The sequence below is a fragment of the Schistocerca piceifrons genome, chromosome 5, assembly GCF_021461385.2.
Source record: "Schistocerca piceifrons isolate TAMUIC-IGC-003096 chromosome 5, iqSchPice1.1, whole genome shotgun sequence".
In the NCBI taxonomy this organism is placed as follows: Eukaryota; Metazoa; Arthropoda; class Insecta; order Orthoptera; family Acrididae; genus Schistocerca; species Schistocerca piceifrons.
Genome location: NC_060142.1, coordinates 114,179,967 through 114,192,623, shown reverse-complemented (window position 1 = coordinate 114,192,623; position 12,657 = coordinate 114,179,967). Strand labels below are relative to the sequence as shown.

Sequence of the window (12,657 nt, the reverse complement as noted above, 5' to 3'; positions counted from 1 at the left end):
TGTTGGTGGGTTTGATGTGGACAGATGTGTGAAGGTGGCCACTGTACAGTTAGAGGTCAACGTCTAGAAAAGTGGCATGGGATTTGGAGCAGGACCAGGTGAATCTGATGGAACCAAAGGAGTTGAGGTTGGAGAGGAAATTCTGGAGTTCCTCTTTACTGTGAGTCCAGATCATGATGATGTCATCAATAAATCTGTACCAAACTTTGGGTTGGCAGGCCTGGGTAACCAAGAAGGCTTCCTCTAAGTGACCCATAAATAGGTTGGAGTACGAGGGGGCCATCCTGGTACCCATGGCTGTTCCCTTTTATTGTTAGTATGTCTGGCCAACAAAAGTGAAGTAGTTGTGAGTTAGGAGGAAAGAGGTTTTAGGTAGGGTAGCAGGTGATCGGCATGAAAGGAAGTGCTCCATCACAGCGAGGCCCTGGACGTGCGGGATATTTGTGTATAAGGAAGTGGGATCAATGGTTACAAGGATGGTTTCCGGGGGTAACAGATTGGGTAAGGATTCCAGGCATTCGAGAAAGTGATTGGTGTCTTTGATGAAGGATAGGAGACTGCATGTAATGGGTTGAAGGTGTTGATCTACGTAGGCAGAGATATGTTCTGTGGGGGCTTGGTAACCAGCTACAATGAGGTGGCCGGGATGTTTGGGTTTGTGTATTTTAGGAAGTAGGTAGAAGGTAGGGGTGCGGGGTGTCGGTGGGGTCAGGAGGTTGACGTAGTCAGGTGAAAGGTTTTGTAGGGGGCCTAAGGTTCTGAGGATTCCTTGAAGCTCCGCCTGGACATCAGGAATGGGATTACCTTGGCAGACTTTGTATGTAGTGTTGTCCGAAAGCTGACGGAGTCGCTCAGCCACATGTGCCCGACAATCGAGTACCACGGTTGTGGAACCATTACACCAATAACCTGAAGACAGCTTTCGCATCCCGCAATTACCCTCCCGACCTGGTACAGAAGCAAATAACCAGAGCCATTTCTCATCCCCCTCAAACCCAGAACCTCCCACAGAAGAACCCCAAAAGTGCCCCACTTGTGACAGGATACTTTCCAGGACCGGATCAGACTCTGACTGTGGCTCTCCAGCAGGGATACGACTTCCTCAAATCCTGCCCTGAAATGAGATCCATCCTTCATAAAATCCTCCCCACTCCACCAAGTGTGTCTTTCTGCCGTCCACCAAACCTTCATAACCTCTTGGTTCATCCCTATGAAGTCCCCAAACCACCTTCCCTACCCTCTGGCTCCTACCCTTGTAACTACCCCCTGGTGTAAAACCTGTCCCATGCACCCTCCCACCACGACCTACTCCAGTCCTGTAACCTGGAAGGTGTACGCGATCAAAGGCAGAGCCACGTGTGAAAGCACCCACATGATTTACCAACTGACATGTCTACACTGTGAAGCCTTCTGTGTGGGAATGACCAGCAACAAACTGTCCATTCGCATGAACGGATACAGGCAGACAGTGTTTGTTGGTAATGAGGATCATCCTGTGGCCAAACATGCCTTGGTGCACGGCCAGCACATCATGGCACAGTGTTATACCGTCCGGGTTATCTGGATACTTCCCACTGACACCAACCTATCAGAACTCCGGAGATGGGAACTTGGCCTTCAATATATGCTCTCTTCCGGTTACCCACCAGGCCTCAACCTCCACTAGTTTCAAGCTGCTGCCCCTCGTACACCACCTGTTATTCAACAACATCTTTGCCTCTGTACTTCCGCCTCGACTGACCTCTCTGCCCAACCTCTTTGAATTTACATATGTCTGCCTGTGTCTGTATAACTTTCCACGTGGGAAAAATATATCTGTGATAAGTCAGATCATCTTTGTATATATATATATATATATATATATATATATATATGAATATAATAGAGGGAAACATTCCACGTGGGAAAAATATATCTAAAAAGAAAGATGATGAAACTTACCAAACAAAAGCGCTGGCAGGTCGATAGACACACAAACATACACACAAAATTCTAGCTTTCGCAACCAATGGTTGCCTCGTCAGGAAAGAGGGAAGGAGAAGGAAAGACAAAAGGATATGGGTTTTAAGGGAGAGGGTAAGGAGTCATTCCAATCCCGGGAGCGGAAAGACTTACCTTAGGGGGAAAAAAGGACAGGTATACACTCGCACACACACACATATCCATCCACACATACACAGACACAAGCAGACATTTGTAAAGGCAAAGAGTTTGGGCCGAGATGTCAGTCGGGGCGGATGTACAGAGGCAAAGATGAAGTTGAAAGACAGGTGAGGTATGAGCGGCGGCAAATTGAAATTAGAAATTAGCGGAGATTGAGGCCTGGCGGATAGCGAGAAGAAAGGATATGCTGAAGGGCAAGTTCCCATCTCCGGAGTTCTGACAGGTTGGTGTTAGTGGGAAGTATCCAGATAACCCGGACGGTGTAACACTGTGCCAAGATGTGCTGGCCGTGCACCAAGGCATGTTTAGCCACAGGGTGATCCTCATTACCAACAAACACTGTCTGCCTGTGTCCATTCATGCGAATGGACAGTTTGTTGCTGGTCATTCCCACATAGAACGCTTCACAGTGTAGGCAGGTCAGTTGGTAAATCACGTGGGTGCTTTCACACGTGGCTCTGCCTTTGATCGTGTACACCTTCCGGGTTACAGGACTGGAATAGGTGGTGGTGGGAGGGTGCATGGGACAGGTTTTACACCGGGGGCGGTTACAGGGGTAGGAGCCAGAGGGTAGGGAAGGTGGTTTGGGGATTTCATAGGGATGAACTAAGAGGTTGCGAAGGTTAGGTGGACGGCGGAAAGACACTCTTGGTGGAGTGGGGAGGATTTCATGAAGGATGGATCTCATTTCAGAGCAGGATTTGAGGAAGTCGTATCCCTGCTGGAGAGCCACATTCAGAATCTGATCCAGTCCCGGAAAGTATCCTGTCACAAGTGGGGCACTTTTGGGGTGGTTCTGTGGAAGGTTCCGGGTTTGAGGAGATGAGGATGTGGCTCTGGTTATTTGCTTCTGTACCAGGTCGGGAGGGTAGTTACGGGATGCAAAAGCTGTTTTCAGGTTGTTGGTGTAATGGTTCAAGGATTCCGGACTGGAGCAGATTCGTTTGCCACGAAGACCTAGGCTGTAGGGAAGGGACCGTTTGATGTGGAATGGGTGGCAGCTGTCATAATGGAGGTACTGTTGCTTGTTGGTGGGTTTAATGTGGACGGACGTGTGAAGCTGGCCATTGGACAGGTGGAGGTCAACGTCAAGGAAAGTGGCATGGGATTTGGAGTAGGACCAGGTGAATCTGATGGAACCAAAGGAGTTAAGGTTGGAGAGGAAATTCTGGAGTTCTTCTTCACTGTGAGTCCAGATCACGAAAATGTCATCAATAAATCTGTACCAAACTTCGGGTTGGCAGGCCTGGGTAACCAAGAAGGCTTCCTCTAAGCGACCCATGAATAGGTTGGCATACGAGGGGGCCATCCTGGTACCCATGGCTGTTCCCTTTAATTGTTGGTATGTCTGGCCTTCAAAAGTGAAGAAGTTGTGGGTCAGGATGAAGCTGGCTAAGGTAATGAGGAAAGAGGTTTTAGGTAGGGCGGCAGGTGATCGGCGTGAAAGGAAGTGCTCCATCGCAGCGAGGCCCTGGACATGCGGAATATTTGTGTATAAGGAAGTGGCATCAATGGTTACAAGGATGGTTTCCGGGGGTAACAGACTGGGTAGGGATTCCAGGCGTTTGAGAAAGTGGTTGGTGTCTTTGATGAAGGATGGGAGACTGCATGTAATGGGTTGAAGGTGTTGATCTACGTAGGCAGAGATACGTTCGGTGGGGGCTTGGTAACCAGCTACAATGGGACGGCCGGGATGATTGGGTTTGTGAATTTTGGGAAGAAGGTAGAAGGTAGGGGTGCGGGGTGTTGGTGGGGTCAGGAGGTTGATGGACTCGGGTGAAAGGTTTTGTAGGGGGCCTAAGGTTCTGAGGATTCCTTGAAGCTCCGCCTGGACATCAGGAATGGGATTGCCTTGGCAAACTTTGTAAGTAGTGTTGTCTGAAAGCTGACGCAGTCCCTCAGCCACATACTCCCGACGATCAAGTACCACAGTTGTGGAACCCTTGTCCGCCGGAAGAATGACGATGGATCGGTCAGCCTTCAGATCACGGATAGCCTGGGCTTCAGCAGTGGTGATGTTGGGAGTAGGATTAAGGTTTTTTAAGAAGGATTGAGAGGCAAGGCTGGAAGTCAGAAATTCCTGGAAGGTTAGGAGAGGGTGATTTTGAGGAAGAGGAGGTGGGTCCCGCTGTGACGGAGGACGGAACTGTTCCAGGCATGGTTCAATTTGGATAGTGTCTTGGGGAGTTGGATCATTAGGAGTAGGATTAGGATCATTTTCCTTCGTGGCAAAGTGATATTTCCAGCAGAGAGTACGGGTGTAGGACAGTAAATCTTTGACGAGGGCTGTTTGGTTAAATCTGGGAGTGGGGCTGAAGGTGAGGCCTTTGGATAGGACAGAGGTTTCGGATTGGGAGAGAGGTTTGGAGGAAAGGTTAACTACTGAATTGGGGTGTTGTGGTTCCAGATTGCGTTGATTGGAATTTTGAGGTTTTGGAGGGAGTGGAGCTGGAAGTGGGAGATTGAGTAGATGGGAGAGACTGGGTTTGTGTGCAATGAGAGGAGGTTGAGGTTTGCTGGAAAGGTTGTGAAGGGTGAGTGAGTTGCCTTTCCGGAGGTGGGAAACCAGGAGATTGGATAGTTTTTTAAGGTGGAGGGTGGCATGCTGTTCTAATTTGCGGTTGGCCTGTAGGAGGATGCTCTGAACAACAGGTGTGGATGTGGGAGAGGAAAGATTGAGGATTTTTATTAAGGATAGGAGTTGATGGACGTGTTGATTGGCTGAGTGGATGTGTAGGTGAAGGATTAGGTGGGTGAGGGCAATGGATTGTTTGGTTTGGAACTGGTATAGGGACTGATGGAAAGAAGGGTTGCAGCCAGAGATGGGAACTTTAAGTGTGAGGCCTTTGGGGGTGATGCCAAATGTCAGACAAGCCTGAGAAAATGAAATATGGGAGTGTAATCTGGCTAGGGCGAAGGCATGTTTGCGGAGGGAATGTAAATAAAACTTAATGGGGTCGTTGTGAAGGTGTTGTGAGGGTGACATGGTACTAGAAGGTGGAAAGTGGAACACGAGGCTGAAATGAAAATGAAAATAAATATGAAAAAATATATGGGGAGAGATAAAGGTAAAATATGAAAGCAAATGGAGATCTGGTGTGAAAAAAGGCGAAAAAGGGTTGGTTAGGGCTGGGCTATGTTGATCCTGATCACGATCAACGCAATCTGGAACCACAACACCCCAATTCAGTAGTTAACCTTTCCTCCAAACCTCTCTCCCAATCCGAAACCTCTGTCCTATCCAAAGGCCTCACCTTCAGCCCCACTCCCAGATTTAACCAAACAGCCCTCGTCAAAGATTTACTGTCCTACACCCGTACTCTCTGCTGGAAATATCACTTTGCCACGAAGGAAAATGATCCTAATCCTACTCCTAATGATCCAACTCCCCAAGACACTATCCAAATTGAACCATGCCTGGAACAGTTCCGTCCTCCGTCACAGCGGGACCCACCTCCTCTTCCTCAAAATCACCCTCTCCTAACCTTCCAGGAATTTCTGACTTCCAGCCTTGCCTCTCAATCCTTCTTAAAAAACCTTAATCCTACTCCCAACATCACCACTGCTGAAGCCCAGGCTATCCGTGATCTGAAGGCTGACCGATCCATCGTCATTCTTCCGGCGGACAAGGGTTCCACAAGTGTGGTACTTGATCGTCGGGAGTATGTGGCTGAGGGACTGCGTCAGCTTTCAGACAACACTACTTACAAAGTTTGCCAAGGCAATCCCATTCCTGATGTCCAGGCGGAGCTTCAAGGAATCCTCAGAACCTTAGGCCCCCTACAAAACCTTTCACCCGAGTCCATCAACCTCCTGACCCCACCAACACCCCGCACCCCTACCTTCTACCTTCTTCCCAAAATTCACAAACCCAATCATCCCGGCCGTCCCATTGTAGCTGGTTACCAAGCCCCCACCGAACGCATCTCTGCCTACGTAGATCAACACCTTCAACCCATTACATGCAGTCTCCCATCCTTCATCAAAGACACCAACCACTTTCTCAAACGCCTGGAATCCCTACCCAGTCTGTTACCCCCGGAAACCATCCTTGTAACCATTGATGCCACTTCCTTATACACAAATATTCCGCATGTCCAGGGCCTCGCTGCGATGGAGCACTTCCTTTCACGCCGATCACCTGCCGCCCTACCTAAAACCTCTTTCCTCATTACCTTAGCCAGCTTCATCCTGACCCACAACTTCTTCACTTTTGAAGGCCAGACATACCAACAATTAAAGGGAACAGCCATGGGTACCAGGATGGCCCCCTCGTATGCCAACCTATTCATGGGTCGCTTAGAGGAAGCCTTCTTGGTTACCCAGGCCTGCCAACCCGAAGTTTGGTACAGATTTATTGATGACATTTTCGTGATCTAGACTCACAGTGAAGAAGAACTCCAGAATTTCCTCTCCAACCTTAACTCCTTTGGTTCCATCAGATTCACCTGGTCCTACTCCAAATCCCATGCCACTTTCCTTGACGTTGACCTCCACCTGTCCAATGGCCAGCTTCACACGTCCGTCCACATTAAACCCACCAACAAGCAACAGTACCTCCATTATGACAGCTGCCACCCATTCCACATCAAACGGTCCCTTCCCTACAGCCTAGGTCTTCGTGGCAAACGAATCTGCTCCAGTCCGGAATCCTTGAACCATTACACCAACAACCTGAAAACAGCTTTTGCATCCCGTAACTACCCTCCCGACCTGGTACAGAAGCAAATAACCAGAGCCACATCCTCATCTCCTCAAACCCGGAACCTTCCACAGAACCACCCCAAAAGTGCCCCACTTGTGACAGGATACTTTCCGGGACTGGATCAGATTCTGAATGTGGCTCTCCAGCAGGGATACGACTTCCTCAAATCCTGCCCTGAAATGAGATCCATCCTTCATGAAATCCTCCCCACTCCACCAAGAGTGTCTTTCCGCCGTCCACCTAACCTTCGCAACCTCTTAGTTCATCCCTATGAAATCCCCAAACCACCTTCCCTACCCTCTGGCTCCTACCCCTGTAACCGCCCCCGGTGTAAAACCTGTCCCATGCACCCTCCCACCACCACCTATTCCAGTCCTGTAACCCGGAAGGTGTACACGATCAAAGGCAGAGCCACGTGTGAAAGCACCCACGTGATTTACCAACTGACCTGCCTACACTGTGAAGCGTTCTATGTGGGAATGACCAGCAACAAACTGTCCATTCGCATGAATGGACACAGGCAGACAGTGTTTGTTGGTAATGAGGATCACCCTGTGGCTAAACATGCCTTGGTGCACGGCCAGCACATCTTGGCACAGTGTTACACCGTCCGGGTTATCTGGATACTTCCCACTAACACCAACCTGTCAGAACTCCGGAGATGGGAACTTGCCCTTCAGCATATCCTTTCTTCTCGCTATCCGCCAGGCCTCAATCTCCGCTAATTTCTAATTTCAATTTGCCGCCGCTCATACCTCACCTGTCTTTCAACTTCATCTTTGCCTCTGTACATCCGCCCCGACTGACATCTCGGCCCAAACTCTTTGCCTTTACAAATGTCTGCTTGTGTCTGTGTATGTGTGGATGGATATGTGTGTGTGTGCGAGTGTATACCTGTCCTTTTTTCCCCCTAAGGTAAGTCTTTCCGCTCCCGGGATTGGAATGACTCCTTACCCTCTCCCTTAAAACCCATATCCTTTTGTCTTTCCTTCTCCTTCCCTCTTTCCTGACGAGGCAACCATTGGTTGCGAAAGCTAGAATTTTGTGTGTATGTTTGTGTTTGTTTGTGTGTCTATCGACCTGCCAGCGCTTTTGTTTGGTATATATATATATATATATATATATATATATATATATATATATATATATATAAAAAATAGAGGCAAACGTTCCATGTGGGAAAAATATATCTAAAAACAAAGATGATGAGACTTACCAAACAAAAGCGCTGGCAGGTCGATAGATACACAAAATTCTAGCTTTCGCAACAAAGGGTTGCTTCATCAGGAAAGAGGGAAGGAGAGGGAAAGACGAAAGGATGTGGGTTTTAAGGGAGAGGGTAAGGAGTCATTCCAATCCCGGGATCGGAAAGACTTACCTTGGAGGGAAAAAAGGACAGGTATTCTCTCTCTCTCTCTCTCTCTCTCTCTCTCTCTCTCTCTCTCTCTCTCTCTCTCTCTCTCTCTCTCTCGCGTGCGCCCCCCCCCCCCCCCCCCCCCCCACACACACACACACACACACACACACACACACACACACACACACACACATCCATCCGCACGTACACAGACACAAGCAGACATTTGTCAACTCACATTTGTGAGTTAGGAGGAAAGAGGTTTTAGGTAGGGTAGCAGGTGTTGTGTCTGTGTATGTGCGGATGGGTGTGTGTGTGTGTGTGTGTGTGTGTGTGTGTGTGTGTGTGTGTGTGCGCGTGCGCGTGCGCGTGCGCGCTCGCCTTTCCACTCCCGGGATTGGAATGACTCCTTACCCTCTCCCTTAAAACCCACATCCTTTCGTCTTTCCCTCTTCTTCCCTCTTTCCTGTTGAAGCAACCGTGGGTTGCGAAAGCTTGAAATTTGTGTGTGTGTTTGTATGTTTATTATTGTGTCTATCTATCAGCACTTAGAAAGGAGATGGGCGGGAGGGTTGGGGAAGGGTGACTGACATCTGGAAGGGAAGAAGCAGGTGCACAGAATAGGAATGTGACTTGGTCACTGGCACAGGTGAGTTCAAGCAACATGCAAGAGAAGCTCATGTTGGGGGAAGGAGTCAGATTGTTTTGGGTTGTGAAGCATAAATTGAAATAAAGCTTTTGTATACTCCCTAAGTGATTAAAGTTGCATTACCTGCTGTGTTCCTGCGAAGTGAGACACTCTACCACCCTCATTTGCGTTACCTGCTACATTCCTGGGGAGTGAGAACACTTCCCATCCCTGAGTCTGTATAGAGGTCTGTGTCCAAAGAACACTATTCCAGCTTTGGTCATTTGCTTAACATTTCTGGGGCTTCAAATGCACTCTGCAGAGACCACCTCCATTTAACTGATAGCTCTAAGAATGACCCCCTTGTTAGAGAAAGATGTCTTCAAATATCACCATTTAGACAAGTGCTCAATTTTTATTGCAGAGCTGTTTGCTTTTTATCAGGGCACCTTGAACATCAGAAGACACAGACACTCTAAATCTGTTATATGTTCAGATTCCTTCAATGCTCTCCAGAATCTCTGTGGAATGTACACATACCACCCTTAAGTACGAATGGATACAGGGATGACTAAACTCGCTCGCTGTGTAATTCGTATGGGTTCCTTTAGGTGTTCATGCGTCTGGAAATGAGGCTGCACTCTAATATCTAGTCCTTTTAGCTATTCTGTTCATTTGGACAAACTCAGTGTGATTATAAATAAGAATATTCTATCTCTCTGGTGCAACCACTAGCCTCAGTGGGAAAATCCTCAGGAAGATTGAACCCCTACCTACAGCTTAGACAGTTTTCTTGCACTCATTTTGTTGCAAGGAGATAATTATTAACTAGACTACATATTGGACGCTCATTCCCACCCCACTGTCAGTTTTTTACCATATTACACCTTAATGTGTGTTGAGCTATCAGAGGCTCTAACGGATACAGTACAGGCAGTAGAAGACATTGTAATCTTTATTCACTGTAGGAGGAGATTTAATGTCAGACTGTGGGCACTGTTTGTCCAAAGAGCTTGTAGTGAACAGGCTCTGAGAGTGGAAGATTGTTGTAATTATTCTTTCTATCTTTCTACTTGGTTTGTTTCTTTTAGTGAGCATCCCAGGATATCTGTCATTATTCATCATAGTTTTACCCTTTCCCATTGGGCACTTATCATCTCAGCTATTATGTGCTCTGATGTTCCCTGTACTGAACCTCATGGGGATGGATGTGGGGGGGGGGGGGGGGGGGGGGGGGGAGGGGGGAAATTGAGATATTGTGCTCAACAGTATTTTCCTCAAAGGGTGGTCAACTCTGCTCATGGCCACAATTTGGTATTGTGTCTGTTCATTCCGGTAGACAACTGGTTGATTATTGTGCTCATTTGCAAGGCTGTACGGAAACTGCAGCAGAGCTGGTAGGAGACAAGACTACTTTCACATGTGGCCCTGCTTATGATGGGATAGAGTAAGTCTGTGACGGACGGGAGTAGGTGGAGCGTAGTGGGCGTATCAGGCAGGTCTTGCACCTGGCTTTTTCACAGGGATATGATCCATGTGTCAATGGATTGGGAGTGGGTCTGGAAGGAGGATGGAATAGGATATTGCATAAATTGGTTGGACAGCAAAAGTACACTTCAGAAGGGGTGGGAAGGACTGTGGGGTAGATTGCTGCTCATTTCCAGCAAAATGATATAGCCAAAGCCCTGGCACAGTTTTCATTTGGATTCATACTGTTAAATGCTTATTGTGGCTCATATGCATCGTTTTGCTGATGCTCCTTTTTGGCACTTGCTGTTGATGTCTTTGATGTTATGCTTCAAACCATGTTTTTTGAAGTAGCCAAGTTATGTTAGCATTTGTTTATGCCGATTGCTAACTTCGTGACTTCAAGAGATCAGCATATTGACTACTACCAGTAACAATAAGTATCTGTATTGCCAGTAGTTTTCAGATTTGAATTTGAACATACAGGCACTTAGATGTAGATTTATGTTTAATAATGTAACATGACTATAAAAAAATAAAACCTCATTTTTTGTAGGAGCTCATTTCATCACACAGACAAACAAAAATTACTCATGGCAATAGGTATGGAAATTATACAAATCTCAAACCAGTTTTTGGTTTATGTGGCTAAAAAGCTGCAAATGGGTTTGTAATAAATAATAGTATAATAAAAACACCATTTGCTTTCAACCTTAAATATGACATTTTTCTACCAAGAAAAGAATCCATTAAAAACCACACATTTATACATAAAGCTTTGGTAGTTACTTTTATGAGAACACATTATTCTTGTGTAATTTAGTCCCTGACATTGTGACTCATTGATTTTGACGAGCTTTAGCGTATTAGTCAGGTGTAACTTGAAAGAAAGTTATTCACGTGAAAGGTCTTAGATCACTACCCCTGTTTCCAAAAAAATTGAATTCCACTGTCGCGACTAAAGATAACCTTTGCACAGGTGTGAATCATCATAAAATGCGCACACACACGGGTTTAGTCAGCCCATTAGTTTCCAATAAACTGAGTGATAGATTTTGATTTATTACAGATGTACTTGAGAAGGAAAAGTATAAACCCTACTTTTGGATCACAGTCAGCTTCCACGTGCATGGCTTCATATTACACACATTGCAATATTTTTGTTCTTTTCCAAAAGAGCAAAAACTGCCATGGAAATGGTTAGCTTAAAGAAAATAAATATTAGAAATATGTAGAGCAGAAAAGACCTTTGTCTGAAGAATGTTGGGTGAATGCCATTTTCCTGCAGTCAAGTATGCTGTATACTGCGTGCGGTGGAAAACAAACTTAGTTTACATTTATGGTGACACTTGGTGTGGCAGTTAATTTGTGCATATACCAGATCTAAGATTAATTTGTGTGAAATAATTTTGGACTGACGGCTGATTATGTACAAGGCTATGGGTGTTCGCAGTATCAGTTTGTTGAAGTAGTTCTACATGTGTTTTGAAAAGTAAATGACAATTTTCACAGCATTATAATTAAGCTCTTAATCTCATGAAAGAACTAAAAGTCACATGGCTGATGCAGTGATGTGCACTTTCGTGGAATAACTTTCCCAATAAAAGTTAGCTAGTCTTTGCTGTCAGTAGACATAGAATCATACGTAGCTGCATCCCTTTGCCCACCTTCCTATTGCTTTAACAAGCAAAGTGTCTTACAGTAACATGCAGTTTTAAAACACGACAGAGCTACAAGTGGCAGTTTTCTTTGACCACACTTATCCTGCTGCCAAAGAGCAAAAGTGTCATATAAATCCACACGCACAGATATTAACTGTAATCTGAACCATTTGGTCACAATGCCAGTTAGGGCATTCCTCCTCAACACTCTGAAATCTGTTATTATTTGATTTCTCAAACTATTAGGTTGCAGACTTTATATTATAATACAGAATTCCCTCTTATTTTAAATTGTTAAAGTGAGTTTTACCTGAGCAGATCCTGTCTTGAACTTTATGCCAAAGATTGACAAAATAAATGGGTCACAGGGTTCTGGCCTCTCCTTTGCAATTATTTGATTGTTGTGTGTACTGGTTTTGAGATATTAATTGTGTATGTGTACTGTTCTGGTTTTAGCAACTGCAGAAATTAATGGAGCAACATCAGGAACAGAAATTTGTTAAAATGGGTGACTCATTGGCATATGGACCATCAGCAAGTAAACAAGCTGCTGAAGAGATACAGGAGCAGAAAAAATGCATTGATAATCTGTTGGGTCAGGTGAGTGTATTCTAGTTTTTACCCAAGTGCTTCGCAATATAATTTTGGTTTCAACTTTTCACAAGAATGTTAGAAT

General features: G+C 45.9%; 1 protein-coding gene across 4 annotated transcripts in view; it reads left to right on the top strand.

Annotated features, from left to right (window-relative positions):
* The window catches only part of LOC124798220 (centrosomin-like), a 424,745-nt gene that overhangs the window by 305,925 nt on the left and 106,163 nt on the right, over positions 1–12,657 (top strand). For all 4 annotated transcript variants that reach the window (XM_047261528.1, XM_047261530.1, XM_047261529.1 and 1 more), the window contains exon 5: positions 12,438–12,581. In XM_047261528.1, the coding sequence (XP_047117484.1) occupies positions 12,438–12,581 (144 nt within the window). The remainder of the gene's footprint in view (positions 1–12,437; positions 12,582–12,657) is intronic.